Source organism: Prosopis cineraria, unplaced genomic scaffold, assembly GCF_029017545.1.
Source record: "Prosopis cineraria cultivar Desert tree isolate PC_DT_omini unplaced genomic scaffold, ASM2901754v1 PC14, whole genome shotgun sequence".
Classification (NCBI taxonomy): domain Eukaryota; kingdom Viridiplantae; phylum Streptophyta; class Magnoliopsida; order Fabales; family Fabaceae; genus Prosopis; species Prosopis cineraria.
In genome coordinates, this window is record NW_026555345.1 from 12,349,984 (window position 1) to 12,371,513 (window position 21,530).

Consider the following 21,530-nt stretch of genomic DNA (forward strand, 5'->3'; position numbering starts at 1 on the left):
CTTTCAGACCATGGTTTCTTCAATTTTTGAATTCCTAAAGTATCGTCACCCTTAAGCTAGTGTACTCATAGAACATATAGAGATAAACTAGATTTAAGTCTCTTGACAAATAGTATGATAGTCACTCAAAAAACAGTAGTACAAAGGCTAGCCTTTGGTTATCAAAAGGTAATCATACCATGTGGATTTATATCTATCTTACTAGGTAAACACCTGTAAAAAATGATCATGTAATATATCATGCTAATACATGTAGTATGCCGTAAATTGCGATACCATGCTTAAGCCACAGTTTAACATTTACTATACTATTATCAATTGACCATTATCTCATTTCACATCGTCTTCTCATCAAGTAATCACATATGACCACATCATATTCATTTGCACATATATCTCATTTCAAAAAATACTCTCTCATGTGAGCCTAATTGGATTAAGGGTTATCTTTATGTCAAAAACCCCTTATTAGCACTTAATTGTTAAATCATGGATTAACTAATATTATATTCATAAATAATTCTGATAATCCAATTGCATTTACTTAATCTAATACATACATTGTATCATAGCAATTATACAAATAATTCCATATATTCAAAAATACATTTTGATAGTTCTACAATCAATTAACAAAAAATAAGTATAATACTAGATTTCTTTCATTTACCTCAAACCTTTAGTTGACCCTTCAAACAATCCACTTCCAAAGCTAATCTCAAGCCCAATCGGTATGCAAGATGATTAATTTACAATTAAGCATACTAATCACCATTAATATCAACACAATCACACTTCCCACTCTTAACTCTTGAGTTTAATCACAATCATTAGGTTTATTAGCTCTCATTAGCCCTAACTAACTTTATTAAATTTTAAACTACCATTAATGGCCTCAACCACCTCAACCACCACCATTAATGACACTTTAAGGCATAAGTTCGTCCATTAATGAGAGCCCATTCTCATGAATGCACAAAATCATTATTGTTTAGATAGCTCAAATAACTTTCATTCACTCCATTTAAGATAGTAGGTTCTGATCTAAAGCTCCTAAGGATTAAAAATCATCTTTCAACTATAAACCCTAACTTAAAATGTTATAAGGAGGAAGGGAAGGATAGGAAAGACTTACCTTGATGATTAGAAGTTCTAAATCCTCCCAAAAACTCCCCTAATGTCATGCCCTAACAGATCAAGGTGTGGGGTCCTTGACGTTTCTCTCCAATCTCCTCTTTCTCTCTATTTTTCTTCTATTTAAAATGCAAATTTGCAATTTGAAGAAGACAATTGTCCCCTTTACAAAAGATATTCGTCCACAGTCAAAGCTACTTACCCCAAATTTATCCTTATTATCTTTGATCATGACTGGTTATCTCTAATGTAAATCTCAACTGTGGACGGTTGTGATCAGATAGCATACCCTACTTTCAGGGATGTTCAACTATGACCGGTCATCTCATGCAAAAGACACAACTGCAGACAATTCTGAATAGAGAGTAAACTTTGCTCCTAGAAGTGTTTTGCCTCCTGTGGTGATCCCTTTTTAGGTTACAACCATGGATGGTTGTGGACAAAAGCCATACTTCTCCCTCTAATTCACTCTTAAACCCTAATTCTTGCTCCTCATCCCTCCTAACTAATTTCTTTCTTTGTATAATACTTTTAATTAAAATTTTAGGATGTTACATGTTCTGTATCAATCGGCATCAAAGCTAGGTTCCTACTCCACTTCTACTGTTAAACTCACTCAAAAAGCAAAGTCTTATCCCTTAAGCCATAACCTTTCATTGTAAATCTTTTTTCTTCACGCTTTCACACTTTTTCCATAGTTTTTTATCCTTTTAAAGCCTTCCTAAAGCCAAGAATCACCATATGGAATCATTTTTTGGGCTGAAGTTTTTAATTTAAGCTCCTTAAGTTACTTGATAAGACACTTTGATCCTAAAATTTTAGAGCTTTTAATTATTGCATAGGTAGTTATTTTGTATTCTTGTGCTTATTTTACTACCTTTTGCTTTTCCTAATTTTCCATTTTTAAAAATCCTTACTGTCTTAATTATTTTACCTTTGATTTTTCCTTTTGATTTGACCCTAACAAATTTTGCTATCTTATAATCCTCTCTCTTATAATCTTAGGACACATCCATCTTACACATAGTTTGGTCCTATACCCAAGTCAAAAATTTATCCTAGACTAGTAGAAGTTTCTATCAATTTTCTTGAAAAGTTGCTAAGCCCCTCAGAGGTCAATGTGAAGACATCATTTAAGCTATTACTTATTTAGCACGTGTAATCTTTGAGAAACTTTTGAGTTCTTGGAAGGTTAGACTCGTTGAATAAGATTTTCACCTTATAAGTAAGGACAACTTGAAAGCTTTTTTTCAAATAGAATTTAGATCCTCCCTTTCCATCTCACTTTTGTTACCTAGAATTCAAAAAATAAAAAGCCACCTTCAATCATGATGTTATAGGATCATTCAATTGTTGATATGATTATATTTATCATTGTTAATATGACTATATTTATTGCTGTCCATGTAATTATCATCATTACTATGATTATGTTGATAATCACCACTATGATTATGCCAATCATAATTAGTGTCATTGTAAGTGTGATTTAATTGACCAATCAAACTTGAATTTCCTAATTTCATGTCTTGAAAATATAAGAAAAAATTGATGAACTCCAAAGCTCCTTTCGATCAACATTAAAAGAAGGGAAGTGCCATTAAGTTGAGAAAGAGAAGTCATATCAAAATGAAACAACAACTAATCTTATTGATAGTGTCATAATTAAATCTCACAAGGACCTTAATATTTGTTGAATCCTAGTTTTGATAATAACAAATTGGAGAAGCTTTTATTTTGCAGATGACAGTTGTTTTGAGATTTAAGGAAAATAAGGACTATATGCTTAAATCTTAGATTTGTACCCTTTCTATGTCCTTTACATTTATATTCTCTACCCTAGTCTTGAGATAAGTGTTTGAACTATCTCAATCTAAGTGAAAATAATTCAGTCTATAGCTCAAAGGCCTTTAATTTATTTTTGCTTAATTATCCATGTTCATATCGATATGAACTACTTCACAATAATATGAAACCCACTCTCATGCATCTATTAGCATTTTCCTACCGATATGAAGCTCTGCTCTCATTGCCTTCATCTTGCTTCAACTTCATATCGATACCAAGTCTCTTCAAACTGGTATGAAGGTTCAAACTTGTATGAGAATGTTCACATTAATGTGAACTTTGCTTAATCATCATCTTTTATGATTTTCATTATGGTATTAGGCCTTTCTTACTCATATGAGATTCATACCCATTTAGTTCTTTATTCATACTCATTATGGTATGAATGCTTTTCCTTGTGGTATGAACTTAAACATTTTTGCTTTGTTTTTGTATACCATAACAAAGTATTCCTCGATCACTCTTATTCAAATCTCAATTTTTTTAGTGCCTTTTAGTTGTGTTCATTATTCTACCTTCCTAGACTTCTTTTAAGCATAACCATGGGTTTGATTCAACACTTTTCATATCTTAATCTTTTCTCATACCCGTATCAAAATTATTCTATTGGTATCAATCTTTTTTTCTTTTTGTCGAAGCATTTATTGTATATAGCCGTTACTTTTTTAAGTTTACATTAACATGAAAATCTTCCAGAATTGGGATAATCAATGAGAAAACTCAGAGTAATGAAGAAGTCTTTAATGGCTAATTTATGAGTCTAACATATTTGTTTCAAGGATTAACTATAAATATAACTCATTTATAAAGGAGACAAAGAGAAGATATAGAGCCAATTACACACATTCATTTCTAACTACCTTCTACTATTATATTCAATACTTTAAGAGGTTTATTGATGGTATATTCACTATAAGAGAGAGTTTTACTCCAGCAGTGATTCATTATTAAACTCAATTTGTTCATCTCTGTATTTCACACCTAAAACAGAGTAACTTAAGCTCAGGAAGCTTAAGGAAATTTTTGATCACTTTTGTAAAGGGGAGAGTTTCAAATTTAGTAAGAAGTATGTGTTGTATTATGGCAACCAAAAGCTTGATCTTGGTGGATATAGTGATAAATCTCAAAGATACCTTAGAGACTGGACAAAGACTCAAATGGATAGAGCTGAATGAGGATAGACTCTTTGTGCAAAGCTTCTTGTCCCTTCACTCAGCTTTGTTTGGTGATATTATTTTTTTTACTTATCTTTATTTCTACATTACTTGCTTTAAATTTTAATTAGCCTAATTCATCTCTTCTTGGGTGGTTTTTACATTATTTTGACTTTCAAAGGAGGTAATATGCCCAACAAATATCATGTACCTATATCAATGGTGCTAGAGAACAATAGTATTGATGATTTTTGAGCTTGAAGCATGTAACAACATAAAAATTAAAGAACTCTAGTCAAATCATATTAAAGTTCTTGTTTCTATCCTAGATATAAGCATTGTTGAGACTCAAGAGGTAACTCTAAATCAAGAAGAAGAGCAATTATGAAAGCAAATTCTACCCAAGTGGCTAAGAATTTTGAGACAATTAATATGATATTCAATTTCATCCGGCTATTGTTCTAACTCATTTGTCTACTATGCCCTCTAGTGCTGATATTATTGCAATTGTGGAAGAACAAGTTGTTCTTGAATCACATAGTCCCCTCCAATATTATATTGTTCGTTTGAAAAGATTTTCATATTTGTATGTTGTACTTCTACATCCTTAAATTGTTTATTATCTATTTGATGCAATTTATTGGTATTTGATTTTCTGAAGATGATTTTCAAACAAAGACACAATTTGAAATCTCTTGATCTCATCGTACTTCTTAAGCATATCCACAATTTTACTTTTCGGAGGAGAGTTCTTCAAGTTGGGAAAAAATGATGGGAATAAGAAATGAAGGAAAGAAAAAGAAATAATTGAAAATATTGAAGATTTAAGGAGATTTGAAGATTGAAGATATTTTATCCTATTAATTAAGAATATTTTATTTTAATTATGATAATATTTAAATTATTGTCATCTTTCAATATTTATTATTATCTTTTCATTTAATTTTAGAATTTCTAGAATTTTCTTGTATTTACTTTCTAGGATTAAGTTGAGGCTCATAAATAATACCTTAACTCATTTTCTTTGTAAACATGCCTTTGATTAAATTGTAATTGCTATTATATTGCCCCTCATCTAAATTTCTTTTTTCTCTGTATTTTCTCTACTTTCTCTCTATCTCTTTTTCTACTCTTTTCTCTTATCTTCTCCAGTTTCCCTTCTCCGTTCTACAAGTTGTTTCTGGTGGCAAATCTAGGTAGTCATGAGGGTAGGCAAGTGCCCGCCCTAATTAAAGTGGAAAAAATTACAATGAGTGGGTGGAATTTTTATAAATTTGTTTCCATTACCCTAATAATTTTTAATCCACTAGATTCAAACTAAAATATATTTGAATTTAAAAAAATTGAGTCCTTTATATTTTACTTAACCCTAATAGATTTAAAATTTTGAATAAATAATATTTAAATTTAGATTTTTTATAAAAATATCACCTTAATTTTTCTTTTCTAATGTTATTTCACAAAGCTAAATATTTATTATATATATGTTAAATTATTTTTATATTTTATATATTTATGCTCCAGTGGCTCAAGATCTTGCGTTTATCACCGGTTGTTTCCTCTTATTAAAAAGAAAAAAAAGAAAAAAGAAAGAGAGAATAACGTTTAGAATCCTGGATGAAAAAAATGGCAGTGAGAGTGCAGAATAACAAAAAGTTTTGCACGTATAACTGAATTGCTAAACCTTGTCTTGTATATTGTAGAAATTTTTGTTATTCTGAGCTCTCACTATTTTTTTTTTAAATTTGAGAGCCCTGAATGTGATTCTAAAACACACACAATATAAAAGGTTATCTTTACTTAAACTATTTTGTATATTCACTCTTTTGGCAATGGGGAGGATTTGGAGTGGCGATGACTGGTGAGAGAAATCTCTAGAAAGTAGAAACGCGCTTGCTTTCCTTTATGGGTGGTGGCATTATGCTCATGCTATTGTGATCTGATCATCGACGACGGAGACAAAAATCTCCACCCCTAGCATAAAAATATGGGTCGCCATATACCAATAGCTTAATTAATTTAATAAAATATTTTTTATTTATTATGAATCATGATATGATTATAATTTTAAATATTAATCCTAGAATAAGTGTCTTTATTAGTTTAATAATCAATTTAATCTTCAGTACTTTGTATGGACGAAACCTGTAACTACATGCTATCCAAAAAATGACAATCCTCTCTCTGTCTCTCTCTACTTTCTTTTATTTCATTTATAAATTACTTTTACCATTTTTGCTAGAAGCAAAGAAAATATTAAACTTTATCCTTTCTAAATATAATAAAATAACTTAGCATTTAATAATATTCCTAATATTTAATAGAAAAAAGGGTAAAAATAAACATAATAATTATTGAGGTATTTAATAAATAAGATCAAAATAAATAAATACTCTCACTTTCCACTTTATATAAATAAAGAGTATATTAATTTATCAAGAGAAGTGGAATCTCAATCTGTAAAGTCAACAAAAAAGACTCGCATTTTCTCCAATTCCAAAATAACTCATTACTTTTTTTAAAAAAAATATTATTCAAGGATCATGGAAGCAATTAATTTAATATTAAATAAGAATCAAAAGATTCAAAAATATCACCATAGGGGTAGGAGACTGATTTAAAAATAAAATTTGAATGAAAAAAGACTATAATACCCTTATTTTTCTTTTGTATTTTTTTTAAAAAAACTTTTCAACTAGCTAATAATTTTTTTAAATGTAAATAGATACTTGTTAATTAAGTATGACTATTTGTTGAAATATAATATACAATTGTCCCTTTCACAACCAAGTTTTTTCAAATTTTTAAACTTGTTAATTAGAGAATATTTTGAATGAGTATTTGTTAATTAATGAATGCTTATTTGTTAGAACGTAATCTACACTTGTCCCTTCCCACAGTTAAATTCTTTGAGACTATTAAATTTATCAATTAGTGAATAATTTTTTATTAAATACTAAAAGGTACTTGTTAATTAATGAATAATTACTTGTTGAAACATGATCTGCAATTATTCCTTTCCACAATCAAGTTCTTTTAAATTATTTAACTTGTCAATTAGTGAATAACTTCTTATAATACAAATAGATACTTGTTAATTAACAAATAGTTACTTGTTGAATTATGATTTATAATTATTCCTTTCAACAATAAAGTTTTTTTATATTCTTGAATTTTTCAATTAGCAAACAATTTCTTATTAAATGCAAATGAGTATTTGTTAATTCACAAAAGATTATTTGTCAATAAAAAAAAGTATTATAGTCTTTTATCATATAAAATTACTTTCAAATCAATCTTCTAATTTTATAGTGATATTTTAAAATATTTTGATCTTTGGTTGTCATTAAATACTTCCAGTGGCCTTTGAATAATATTTTTCCTTCTTTTTTTCCTTTCTTTCCTTTTTAAACCCCTCAACTTTTCACTCGTCAATGCACATCGATCCATTTCAATACAAACTACAACTTCACAACAACAGTCTCCGTATGCGTACCCAGAAACCAAATCAAACCAAACCAAAAGCAAACTCATCATCATCATCATCTCTCTATGGGTTTAAGCAATAACATCACAGCAGTGGTTAACTTCATAGCCCTTTTATCTTCAATCCCCATTATAGCAGCAGGAATATGGCTAGCTTCAAAACCAGACAACGAATGTATCCACGACTTTCGTTGGCCCGTCATCGTTTTGGGCATTCTGGTTCTTGTCGTTTCTCTGGCTGGTTTTCTTGGAGCTTACTTTTACAGACAATGTCTTTTAGCCTTTTATCTTGTCTCTATGGCCTTGCTTATCGTTCTGCTTCTTGTCGTTCTTGCGTTTTCCTTCTTCGTGACCAATCCTGATGGAAGCTTTCATGTTCCTGGTCGAGCCTATGATGAGTATAATCTTGAGGGTTTCTCTGGTTGGCTCAGAAACCATGTTACGAGTCCTGAATCAAGGTGGCATAAGATAAGTACGTGTTTGGCTGGTTCTAACGTTTGCACTAAGCTCCCTGAGGATTACGTCACTTCTGATGAGTTTTTCAACTCTAATCGTATTTCTCCTTTGCAGGTATAATTTAATTTCCTCATCCTTTGTATATTTCTGAAATTCCCTGATTAAATTATTGGTCTCTCTCTTTGATATATGAGAACAAGTTCTCTCGTTTATTATTATTTTTTTTTAAATAATCGTTTTCTTCTTCACTGAACTCTCAATCTTCTTGACCCCGCCAGTTTTCCTCATACTCGGTCTTTCTCCAGGCTTGTTCTTGTAATTAGTACTTACTCCTCCAACCATGCATATAAATCATTTCTATTAATCTCATCTCATTAATACCATTGCAATATATATATATATATATATAAGAAATAAAAGTGTTTAGAATTTCAAATATATCTCTATATAACAAATCCAAAAAGTAATGTTATGTTACTTTTTTCTTTCTTATGAAAAGTAATTTTAAAGATATTTTTTAAATATTATCTAAAAAGTTATACTGTAACTCATAAATAAATTTAAATAAACCTTATAGAATGTGTCTCATAAATGAGACCGGAGGGAGTACTCTTCTTATTAGAAGATACTTTTTAGAAGCATTTTTTTAATCTTTAATATAAGGTTGGTTATTACACTTTCTCATTTTACTTTTATTGTAAATTTAATTTTATGACTCATCATGTATTGTGTATTTCTCTCTTTTTATTTTTAATAGGGAAAAAGTCAGATTTTTTTTATTTTAACACATATTTAATGAATTAATTGTCAATCATTAGTTTTCATGAAGCAGTTGAATGTATCTTATAATAGAAACTAGTTGGGTAACTAATGAGTATTGAAAAACAAAATAGAAATGGAATGTGTTTGACAAAAAAAGAAAATTTAAAGACTAGATTTTGAATTGATAGAGGGGTGTAAATTACAGAAAGATATAAGTGGATAACTTATTTTTTTTCACATCTCTCTCACCTCGTGATTCTCATCTCTCTATCATTCTTATCTTTCAGCCAATTTATAATTTTATTTAGTTTAGTTTATTCTTTTTTTTTTGACCAAATAGTTTATTCTTTATTAATTCATCTAATTCAATTCCTTAGTATTTGTGATTTTTTGGCCCCCACATACATATCACTTTACCATTTTGCACGTAAGATCAGAGGCTAAGATACCAAAGCTTGTACAGTATTAAGGTTTTAAATCGTTAAATGCAATTTGACTGGTCAAATTAAGATAAGCATTAGCAAATAGCAATGAATCTTAGTTGTGAAGTAGCTTGGTCATCACGGGACAAGAGTAGATAAAGAATAGTGTGACTTTTCTATGTTTCTTTTTTTATTAAGGAAAAAAAAAAAAGAGAGAATCAAGTGGGATCTATAGTTTTCTATCTTATTTAACTCTGCCCCACCACCCCACCACATATGACAAAGGTTTAACTGTTTAATTTAATAATCTTAGGAAACTTTTCATCAGTCATGCTCATGAGCACATCAAATACTTTGATTTTGTACATGTAAGGCAATTTATATACTCCATCTGTATCACAATATATGATGTTGATGATTAATTTATAGTTTTTTTAAAAAAAGTTAGTTGAAATCTTAATATTTTTTAAAAATTATATCTTTTCACTTATACCCTTATTAATATCTTATATAAGTGTTTTGATAATGACAATTGAAATTTCAATATATTATTTTTTAAAAAAAGTAATAAGTAATATATAGTTGAAAAATAATTGTAAAAATTACTCAATACTCTATTTTAGATAAGCAAGACTTCTAAAAATATTATATATTATGATCCAAAAGGAATACATAGTATATACAAATCACTAGGACTTCATGTTTGGCATTGGTTACTTAAATATGAAGTACTTAAAGACATAGAGGGGATGGAAGTTTCATTTAAAAAAATGGAGAAATAGAGTTAAAAAATTTTAATTAATTTTCCTTACTCTCTTAATTAAAATATTATTTTTATTAAGATTTTATCATCCTACGTATGCATTTTAAAAAAAAATCGTTAAAACATTAGAATCTTCCTCCTCTCTCCTCTAACAAACAGAGGGTAAAAGATGCTTAAAAGATTTTCATGGCTTGAATCAGCATTGCCTCAGATTGCTTCATTCTTGGGCATGGCCCATTTTTAAATGCCCAGTAAGGTTTGTGCCAACTCAAAAGGCTACTAGGAACACTCATCGCTCACCCTGAAATCATGCAAATCGAGACAGAATTAAAATAATTAAAAGCACATTTTCTAGTTATATTTTACATTGCACAACTTGTGAAAAAGGTATGAATATGATAAGATCCCCCAAAAAGAAAAACCCAAAAAAAAAAAACACACACACACGCAGAGAGGCTGGCTTTTGCTGATAAACAAAAAGAATTAGGGTCAATCGTTGAATCAATAAACCGTGTCTTAACCTTTTAATAAAACAATTTGTTTATGATCAATTTGGTCATGGTTCGATAATGGTTTTAATCATTAACTCTTGAACTTATATTTTGATTGGTTTGATTTTTAATACCTAGTTGGTTTCACTATACAGTCAGGATGCTGTAAGCCTCCAACAGCATGCGAGTACAACTATGTGAACCCGATATTGTGGGTGAACACAACAAATCCAATGGATAACCCAGATTGTTACATGTGGAACAACGACCAGGTTCAGCTGTGTTATAATTGCAATGCATGCAAGGCTGGTCTGTTGGGAAATCTTAGAAGAGAGTGGAGGAAAGCCAATATGATTCTGCTTGTGGCTCTGGCGGTTCTCATTTGGGTCTACATCATTGCCTGTAGTGCCTACAAGAACACAAGAAGAGAGACCCTTTTCCGCCATTTCAAGCAGGGTTGGTTTTGACATGTTTCTGCTAATTTTGCTCATTTTTGTTGTCTTCTACATTGACCCAGTAGGATTTTGTTGTGTTTGGTTTCAATCCTCTGAAATTCTCAATTCTCAAGTGTATGTGAACTTTGAAAATAGAAGATAGAAAGTTGAGTGGAAGAAAAATAAAATAAAATGTAAACTCCATGCACATTTACACTCTTCGGGTCACTCTTCAAACTATTCCTTGTCCTGTGTGTTTGCTGCTAAACACCCCCCTTTTTTTCTCTGCACACCTGGAAATGATTTGAGAGTTCCTACAAGGTTCAAAACCATTAAATACTAAGCCTATTGCTAATTGCTATGTAAAAATGAGAATATAATCTGAAGAATTCCTTCCTTCTAAGATATATGATTCTCCTATTTTATTGGTTCTTGTCTGTCTTTTTCTTTTCTTTCTCCCTCTCTTATATTAAACAAACCAGTATTCAAAAGTCAGGCCAAGCTCTAAAGTCCCAATAAGAAAAAGCTCTCCCAAACAACTTTTTGCATTCACATGGACTCAATTCTGAAACTGAAACTTCATGTTTAAACTTTAAACAACCACAGTCCCTTCTATTGTATGGCTCTCACATCTGTCTTTTAAACAACGTAATTTGTACCCATCCTACCAACAATGTTGTAATTTGTATGGCTCTCACATGGTTATGCACGTGCCTTGAGGCAAGCACAAATGGTCCTTTTGATGCTTATGTTTGGTTTGGATAGAGAGAAAAGTGGGAGGAAAATAGAGGAGGAGGAAAATTAGGAGGGAAAATGCCAAAAATGGTACACGAATTTTTTTTTTCTATTTTTGGCAATTTTCCCTTCTAGTTTTCTTTCCTCCATAAATTTCTCCCCATCCAAACCAAGAGTTAATGAAAGGCTATTGGAGATTTACAGTACATGAAAGAACTCGTGTAAAAGTGTCAAAATACTAAAACAAATTATGTGCAATATGAATAAACTATTTCATCGTATCAAAGACAACAAGACTAAATGATTTGACTAGTTCTGAGTTTACATCTCTTAAGCGGCAGAGAGCTTCCTAGAGTAAACAATGTACATTGGATCTGATCGTCCAGGATTGGGAGTTATATCAACAGCCTGCAGAGAAGTGAAAAACAACATAAGAAACTGCAAAGCAATTGACTTGAAGACTCAGCCATGAAAACAGTGTCACCGAAACTGCAAGGGCAATAACTTAAAGACTCGGTGAGAAATTTTAAAAAGATGCTGCCTTAGGGAAATTAGTTGGGTGCGGATTCATCAGAACTTAAGCAGAGTATGTGACAATGCACATGACTAATCTTTTTCCACGTGGGCGTGGAAAGTTAATATCAATTACCTGGGGAGGTTCAAATCCTCCAGCGTAATGGAAATACGACCCAACAATCATAACATGATCGGCATCCCCAGTTGATGTCCATATAGAAATTGCTTTTGTCCAGAAGCAACGATTTGAAAAACTAAAATCATGAAACAGTGAAATTATCAGCAACTGAACAGGACATAACAGATACAAGACCAAGAAAAAATATACATGTGATACAAGAAAAATTATCTGCAGGTTGATACGGATAAAATGATATTTAGAAGCTTTAGATCTTGGATATCACCAAAAACACTGGTAACTAATACACTCTAGTTGTAGCATTTCAAAAAATGGGAAAAGCCAAGTTTTAACACAATAAAGATTATATTAACTTCTACTTAACTATGGAACTTGCTCAAGGTAAAGTTGTAGTCATTTGTTAGTCTTGCTTTGTTATGCAAATCGAAATGAGATATTGGGAAGAATCTATTTAATTATTAGTAATTTATTTTAATGTAATGACTATATTTCGCTTCCTGCTAGGCTTTCTCAGGTTATAGCCTATTTTATGCTTTTTTTTTTTTACTAGAAATTTAAGCCATGTTCTCTTTTATTTTTAAGTTAGCATTTATTTCATTTTAGGTTTAAGTTATTATTTTTGTGTTTATGAATCTATATGTAGCCCTATAGTTATTCTCATTGTAGACCTTATGATGAGTTGTCAATGAGACTAAATATTTGCCGTCACCTCTCTCCTGCTATCTCTTTGCTCTACGTCCTTCCTTTTCTCCCTCCTTTCTTCCCCCCTCCCCCTCTCTCTTTCCCCTTGTCCTGCATTCTCTTTCCCCTTGTCCTGCATCAGATTGCATCCAAATCTACCAAGTTCATTGGTTTGAAAATAAAGAGGGCACCATAGATTGCATGCAAATGTTAGTATGCATGGGAAGCCTTCGTTAGACAGCCTTATATTTTATTTATTTAGTTCCATCTTTCCTCTTCTTATCTCGGGCAATAGGAATTATTTAGCTCTGATAATGGATTGCCTAGTCATGCCAGTTAATGGAACATTCAAATATGCCACAATCCTAAAGGAAAATACTTCATCACAGAGTATTTTTTCTTAAATAATATTAATAAAAATTGCAGATGTTTAATGCAGAAATTTTGAATCTAAAGTGATTCCAAAACTGATAGTCCACAATATTATTACCTAATTATGGCCAATCCACCTGGTTTAAGTATCCTGCACATCTCCTTGAAAACATCTAGAGGCTTTGTCAGGTAATCAACACTGACCTGCCAGACAAAGATTTCAAATTTCAAACTTCATACGGCAACCATACAAGGCATGGACCATGACAGAATCTGGACTCACTTCACAGTCCTATTTCCAACATAATCAACTATCTAATTCTGAATGATCATCATTTCAATTGCAATTGTGATTTTGTCAAGCAGCTGTCATGTTGAGAAGGAAGGTGCATTTGCATCAAGAGTGTTACACAAAACTAGTGAACAGTTAGTGTTCCAGGATGTCACCCAACAACTATGATAAAATAAGTTATAATCCTATTGTGAGATGAAAAGATTTCTATCTATAAGTTAGACATAAGTACAATCAGCATTTATTGTTGGAACTGGTAATTGTGATGGTAGCAACGTAGGGGGAGTTCAATTACCTTTTCGACAGAATCCATGACTTAAAATTACAGTAACTGAGTCATAAGCATTAACATTCAAAAAGAAAAACTTTTATATAGAGAATATAAATCTTCATAACATGACAAGAGACTAATATGCAGACAAAAATCCAGTGTGGATATACAAACATGGCACCACTTGCAAAAGCAGCAACAAATTTTAAGATTAGGAAAAGATTTTGTACCACATTAGTAATGATGTCGAAGGAGTTATCCTCAAATGGCAGTCTGGGGTTCACATTTAAGTCTTGTACAGCATACTCTGTAAGAATCTACAGAATCAACCGTTTTTATGAGTTTAGGTTTGTCTTCCTTGGGGACATAACTTTAAAGTACATCATATAAAAAAACTAAATTACAAGGACACAATTAATGCTAGATATCAGATTTAAAACGAAGACTACAGATTTAGAACATTAGAGTTATGTTTCTCATGCAGAGTAGAACTATTGAATGTTATAAGACCATATTGTTCCAGATTTAAACTACACTAACCGAAGCTTTAGTAATATATTCAAGCTATATAATCATGACTGAATATGAATAATCAATTCAATATAAAGTCAGATTTCATGGCACTGAATTCAGTATTACAATTAAGGCCAATGGCCACCACATGGAGTACAAGAATATCAACTTACTGGATTTCTCTTCAGCTCTTCTTCATTCATTCCCAGTCCCACCACTCGTTCTTGTTTGTAACCGGGTGGAAAATGGCTGACCTAATAGTGAAAAGTTTAATACAAATATGCAGCACAGAAAGAAACTAGATTACAGTAAGAAATATCTTACCCAACTGCTGCACATATCTAAGATGCTTACACCTGGAGTGTTGCTGGGTGGAAAAACTTTTGAGTAGTAGTTAGTAAGAGCAGCAATAGCAGGGTCATCAATGTGTGTCACAAAGCGAGGTGCTTCATAGAACAAGGAATCTGGAGACCTAAATGGAACATTTTCATGTCATATAAACCCAAAAATGAAAAAGAGGATAAAATGAGGGGAAATTGAAAAGAATAAGAACCCACAACTTGGCTGACAAACAGTGAGAATTCAAAATTAAAGAAATTGATCCAGGGAACAAAATGATTTAATCTCATGCATTACTCAAATTACATACTAGATGCTACTCAAATATAAGTTTCAATAGATGTAACTTGTTTTTCTCGATGATATCTCTTGCAACTGATTTATCCACTACATAGACGAGAAATGGAAAGCCATTATTAGATAGAGACAATTTCTAAGATCCTTTGCTAGAAAAAAGGCCACGCAGATAAGCCAACTTCTCTTTTTTCGTGTTATGGAACTGCTGAACAAGACCCATGATTTTCAGACACTATGGTCAGTTTCAGTTATATATGATTCAGAATTTCCACAGATATTCACTTCAAACTAATTAAAGACCAATAACAACAAGCCTTATCCTGCTAGGTGGAGTCCACTATATGGATTGTACATTTATACTATGCCATTGTGCTCTATTATTTACTAAACTTTTAATAATGTTAACTAAGAGTTCTCGTCAACAACTTCTATAAGTGTTCTCTTTGTCCTTCCTCTATCTCTCTTAATAGGACTCAAAATTATTCATTCAACTCTCCTCATTGGTGCCTTCTGCGATTTTTTTTGTGTATGTCCAAACCATCTCAAATGATTTTTTTTTTTTTTTTACATCTCAAACCATCTGATAGAGGTAGAAGAGAAAAAGGGAGAGTGTTGAGAGGCAGAAGGAGAATAGAGAGAAAGAGAGATTAATTCCATTCATAATAACTCGTTACAACCTAAAGGCCTATTTATAGAGAATATACTAAATACCCATACTATCCTTATATCCCTAATTCCCTAATTATCCCTACTATTCCTAATTCCCATGTATCAATATACTCCCCCCTAAAAGAGATCCTTGTCCTCAAGGATCAGCACAAAACCTGAAAGTAAAACATATATATCTAGAATAGTTTTTTTTTTTTTTTGGATCTTAAGGTGCTAAAACATGTATATATATATATATATAATTTGAAGACAAATACATTAATGGACATCAAAAGCCCAAACTTTTTGTAGTTGTTGTTCAATCCAGAAGCCCACTGTCACCCTCCATAATTGCATCAGAACCACATTTGAAACAATGGGGTCCTTAAATTGGACTTGATGCATTGTTGTACAGAGGCCCACATCTAGCGTCCCATTACTTCCAAAAGGCATTTGCACTATTGGGTCATTTGGGGAAGGCCCAAATTCATCCTCATTAATCAGCCAAGGCACATTGGAAATGGCTTGCTTGCCGCATTTCATATTGCCACATTGAGAACACTTGGAGGAAATAGAGCTAATGTATAGCACGAGTAGCATTGAAAAAGTTGAACCTGAAAACGACACATGGCGGCAGACGCACTTCCTCCCCATGAAAGAAGATTCAAGAATGCTCAACAAAAGCCTGAAATCTGTTTCTTTTTGCGAACACCACTCAACGTCCTCATTGCCGAAGAAAAGTTGAGAAACTTCCTTGAAAACTCGAAGGCCATGATCACTTGCAAAGCTCCACCCAACCAATTATCGTCAGAAGACCGACCCGACTTGAACACAAAATTTCCCCAACCCAATTCACCTCTTGGTTGTCCTTTGTGTTCATCAGCCGATATTCTGGTTTCAACCTTGCAGCCAGAAACTCTCTGCCGGATGAACAGAGTGATCTCCGATACAGTATTCAAGGAGCTAGACAAGTAACAAGTGAACTTCTTGCGAAACTTGTTTGCTAGATTAGAGGAAGGATCGATTGTTGGTGAATGGAGAAAAGGAAGGATGGAAAAAGGAGAGCCAAAGAATGAGAAACAAAGTTTAGAACTAATGCGAAAATTTCCAATTAAGCATGATCGAAGCATCGTTCTCTCCTCAAATTTTTGGCCTATCAGTTGCTTTGCATCTTGAACACCGTATATCTCTTCAGTCCTTTCCCCTCGCCCATTAATCACATTGATGTTGTTGTCACCATTGGTTGGATCTGCAATTAACATTGTGTTAGTAGAAGAAGCATAAGAAGTCAGAGGGCCATGAGAAGACTTGGCAGCTTGGTGTTTCTCCTTCGCTTCACTATCATGCTTCTTTTGGTTTTCCACATTGCTTGAAATGACATCGTCCAATTTCAGGGCATCGACATTCCCTGTCATGGTCAGTTCATCCGTCATCTCCTTGTCAACAAGGGTGAATGTTGAATCTACACCCATCTCTTTGATAATTGGTTCCTCATGCTTTTCTCTTTCACATAGGATGCTCGTTGATGTGAGTACTCATTCACGGTTGTACTAGATGTAAAGGTAATCATTGTTGGTTGCAGGCGCTAGTTGACAAGCACAGAGAGCTTAACCAAGATTTCATGCATCTGTTGAGAAATGTGAGACATGGTTTGCTTGATCTCACCAAAGTTGTGAGTCTGTTGGTCTAATGTCTGCTGGTTGCATTGAAGCAAAGTCAATTGCATCTCCAAGAGAGCACCAATGTGTTCATTGGATCGGCTCTCCAGCAGAGCCATGGCCAGAGAGAAGACTTTGATATCTTTGATAGAGGTAGAAGAGAAAGAGGGAGAGAGTTGAGAGGCAGAAGGAGAATAGAGAGAAAGAGAGAGATTAATTCCATTCATAATAACCCATTACAACTTAAAGGCCTATTTATAGAGAATATACTAGATACCCAAACTACCCTTATATCCCTAATTCCCCTAATTATCCCTACTATTCCTAATTCCCATGTATCACCATCTCAATCTAACTAAAGACTGTTCATTAGAATTTAATAAGAAACTATAAAAGACATTAGAGAAAGCAAATTTACTACTTTTAGATAAAGAATAAAAAAATAAAAACGCAAATTATATAATCCCAAATTCCTCAGGCCACTAGTTGTGAAATTTACTCATCAAAACGCCGGAAGTCCTCCTCCTTGAAGGGATACTGCTCTGGCCATTCCACATTCTTCAGTAACTTCATAATGAAATAAGTCGCGAAATATTAGAATAGCCAATAAGATAGAACTAGCAACAAACATTTTTGTAACAAACAAAACACGACTTTAGAGCATCTACAGATTTCAGTTGGAAAATTCTTTTGCCACAGAATTAAGTTTGACATTGGAATAGATGCTGACTGTGGCACCGTGGCCAGTTGAAAATAGGATTCCCCCCCAACCCCCCAAAAAATAGCTTGAACTAGTTTAAGCATCATTCATAACATATCTATCCTGGCCTGTCAGTTTTAGAAGCAAATTTATCAAATAGACATATATATTGCTTTGCTCATCTTAATTAATCAACTTTAAAGCCAAAAAAATTCACTTAATGCACCAATATCAAGTGGTTGATATGAGTGGAAATTACTCTTCTTGAACTCCAGCATTGTGAACCAATGCCAGAGGGGGAAAATTAACCTAATGCAAATTCAAGTATTTGACAACGGAGATATCAATCAAGTAGAAAAATTGGAAGTCCACAAAGAAGAAGAAATCGAATTGCGAATTAATAACAAGTGAGATTACCTCGTCAACGGAGGAACTACCCTTAATCCTGGCGGACGCAACGAAGGACCTACTGGTCCCATTTCCAGCCATACTCGCAAACTGAAGCAAGAATGAAGATCCCGCGCCGAGTACCGTGCGACGAAGAGCTTTACCCCTGTAATTCCACTGCTTTACACCAGCGACGACAGCAGGATATATGGACGAACAAGTACACACCCCAGTGGCTCCACCAACAAAAGTTCGCCTCCAGTGAAGCTTGAGACCAAGAAAACTGGTCATCTTGGGCCTTCGCTACGCGATGATGATACGCTTGAAGCACCCAAGTGATGAGGAGAGAATGGAAAGGTCACCGTTGGATAATCTTCCTTCATCGTTGATCTCGTCTGACTACAAGTGATGGACGTACGGTTTACGTGGCTATACGATATTCCCCTCTTTCACACTCCTGTCCGTCGCTGCACGAGCTATTATCAAGTACGAAAAAATCTAGTTGGCCTTAAACTCCACGGACCAGAGAAGCCTCCCCTACCTTTTCTTTCTTTGAGGCAGAAGGAATGTGAATCATTAGTTTAATACTTGGAAAAATGATAATTAGGTCTCAAAGGACTAATTTTATTCAAGATAAGTCCTAAAATATTTTGAAAGGCCAGTTAAGTCCCTAGGTCCTTGAGTGGCATTTTAATATAATAAGAAATGACCGAAATACCCTTATTTTGGCTGATGAAAATGTGAGGTTTCTCCTTCTCTATTCTTCCCTGCCCTATTCGTCATCTCTTCTTTCCCTACCCTGTTCCTCGTCTCTTCTTTCCCTGCCTTGTTTATCGTCTCTTCCCTGTCTCATTGCAAGCGAGTAAAGCTCTCTGTCATCTCTTCCCTAAGCTGTCTAATAAAGCTGTCTATCATCTCTATTCTAGTCCTATTTAACATTTCTTCTCTGCCCTAAGTGATCAGTTGCTTAAGTTATTAATCTGTAATATGTTTTGGGCATTAATCTTTGATGGGTGTGATGCATTTGCCTAGCTGAAGAGTCTGATCCTCATTAACATTTACCATTTCGATTATGCAGAAATTGCTTCTTCAATTTTTTCCCCTAAGTGTCTTAGCTGAAGGGGACTATGTAGTTTGTACAAGTGATGACATGCTTAAATGGATTTTAAGTTCGAAGTTATACATTGTACCCAATTAATCAAGTTTGCAACTTTGTAACTCTGTAATTTGTTTTCACAATTTTATTCCCAACGTCTAATATTAAAATGCATTTATAATGTTCAAGTTATACATTATACTCAATCAATCAAGTTGTCAAGCAACTTAGATATCCAGTTTTGCAACTAGCTCGAGACAAATTTGCCACTGCTTGTCAAATTTTTGGATGGAAGAACCATTAAATTTTTAAAAAAGTTATTATTGTAGGACAACGCTCCAGTAATTTGTAATTCAGACACCAGATTTTGCAACTGTCTTATGAATAATTTGCAATTTCTTTTCAAAATTTTGGGTGGAAGAACTATTGAATTCTTAAAGTTAATATTGTAGGATAATGCTCCAGTAATTTGCAATTGAGACACCAGATTTTATAACTTTCTTACAAATAATTTGCACCTCCTTCTCAAAATTTTGGGTGGAAGAACTATTCAATTTTTGAACTTGCAAAGCTACTAAATTATTTTAGGACATGGCTCCAGTAATTTGCAACTGACATACCAGATTTTGCAACCTTATTACAAATAAATTGCAACTCCTTCTCAAAAATTTAGGTGGAATAACTTTTGGATTCTTGAACTTACAAAGCTATCAAATTATTTTAGGATAACGCTCCAGTAATTTGCAATTGACATACCAAATTTTGTAACTTTATTACGAATAATTTGCAACTCCTTCTCAAAATTTTGAGTGGAATAACTTTGAATTCTTGAACTTGTAAAGCTACCAAATTATTTTAGGATATGGCTCCAGTAATTTGCAACTAATATACTAAATTTTGCAACTTCTTTACGAATAATTTGCAACTCATTCTCAAAATTTGGGTGGACTAGCTTTTAAATTCTTGAACTTGCAAAGCTATCAAATTATTTTAGGAGATGACTCCAGTAATTTGCAACTAACATACTAAATATTGCAACTTCTTTACGAATAATTTGCAACTCATTCTCAAAATTTTGGATGGAATAACTTTTGAATTCTTAAACTTGCAAAGCTACCAAATTATTTTAGGACATGGCTCCAGTAATTTGCAATTGATATATCAAATTTTGCAACTGCCTTACAAATAATTTGCAACCTCTGTTCAAAATTTTAAGACAACATACTTTTAGTGATTACAACAAATATGAACTGTACATATAAGTTACATGTATTAATTCATCTAATGCATCTGCACATATCAGTTGTCCACATACACAAAAGCATGAACTTGAATTTATAAAAGAGGGGTTGCTATGTATCAAAAAAACCCCCAATACTACCAATATATATGTATAAAAACCTATATATGTTAACCAAATCTAACTTGATCTAAAACTACCCATATATGTATATCACCCAAATTCAAGTTCATGTGGTAACCCATTTACAATAACATCAACTTGAATTTAGATTTCTACACCTCTTCCTTGTACGGTCTGCTTCATGACAATGAGAACAATAATAAACCTTCTTCTGTTGATATTGAGACTCAATCCTCACATGACAAGGTCTGCCAGCTGATCGAGATGTTCTAGGAGGTAGCAAAAAGGTTTGGCTTATGAGCTTAGATACTCTCAATGCATTTGGCTTTGACATCTCATAGGTCTCAACATGATGCATAGTGCCATTGTATATTTTCTCCTATGAACTACGAAGATAACATGCATAGTGCAACACTATACTTGTAGATTGCTTGTCTACAATCATCAGCACTCGCAAAAATCTGCTCAGGTCCTACTAGTAAATCTTTTCACTTTGTTGCATTTAGCTCAGGCATTGGTGTTGGGATACTTTGTATTGCACATGGTAGAACTTCAAGATCTTGTGTAGCATGT

The 21,530-nt window shown here is 32.9% G+C and overlaps 2 protein-coding genes across 2 annotated transcripts; one reads left to right on the forward strand and one right to left on the reverse strand.

The window, feature by feature from the left end:
- Window positions 1-7,587: 7,587 nt before the first annotated feature.
- On the forward strand, window positions 7,588-11,168 carry LOC129293192 (tetraspanin-2-like). Its single transcript, XM_054931005.1, has 2 exons — window positions 7,588-8,192; window positions 10,672-11,168. Exons 1-2 carry the CDS (start codon window positions 7,689-7,691, stop codon window positions 10,981-10,983), a joined length of 816 nt encoding a protein of 271 aa, XP_054786980.1. The 5' UTR covers window positions 7,588-7,688; the 3' UTR covers window positions 10,984-11,168.
- A 714-nt stretch (window positions 11,169-11,882) lies between these two features.
- On the reverse strand, window positions 11,883-18,982 carry LOC129293191 (uncharacterized). Its single transcript, XM_054931004.1, has 8 exons — window positions 18,529-18,982; window positions 17,911-17,978; window positions 14,794-14,941; window positions 14,643-14,723; window positions 14,187-14,273; window positions 13,512-13,597; window positions 12,335-12,455; window positions 11,883-12,093 (listed from the first exon to the last, which is right to left on the reverse strand). The coding sequence occupies exons 1-8, from the start codon at window positions 18,787-18,789 to the stop codon at window positions 12,016-12,018; spliced, it is 930 nt and encodes a 309-aa protein (XP_054786979.1). The 5' UTR covers window positions 18,790-18,982; the 3' UTR covers window positions 11,883-12,015.
- Window positions 18,983-21,530: the final 2,548 nt, after the last annotated feature.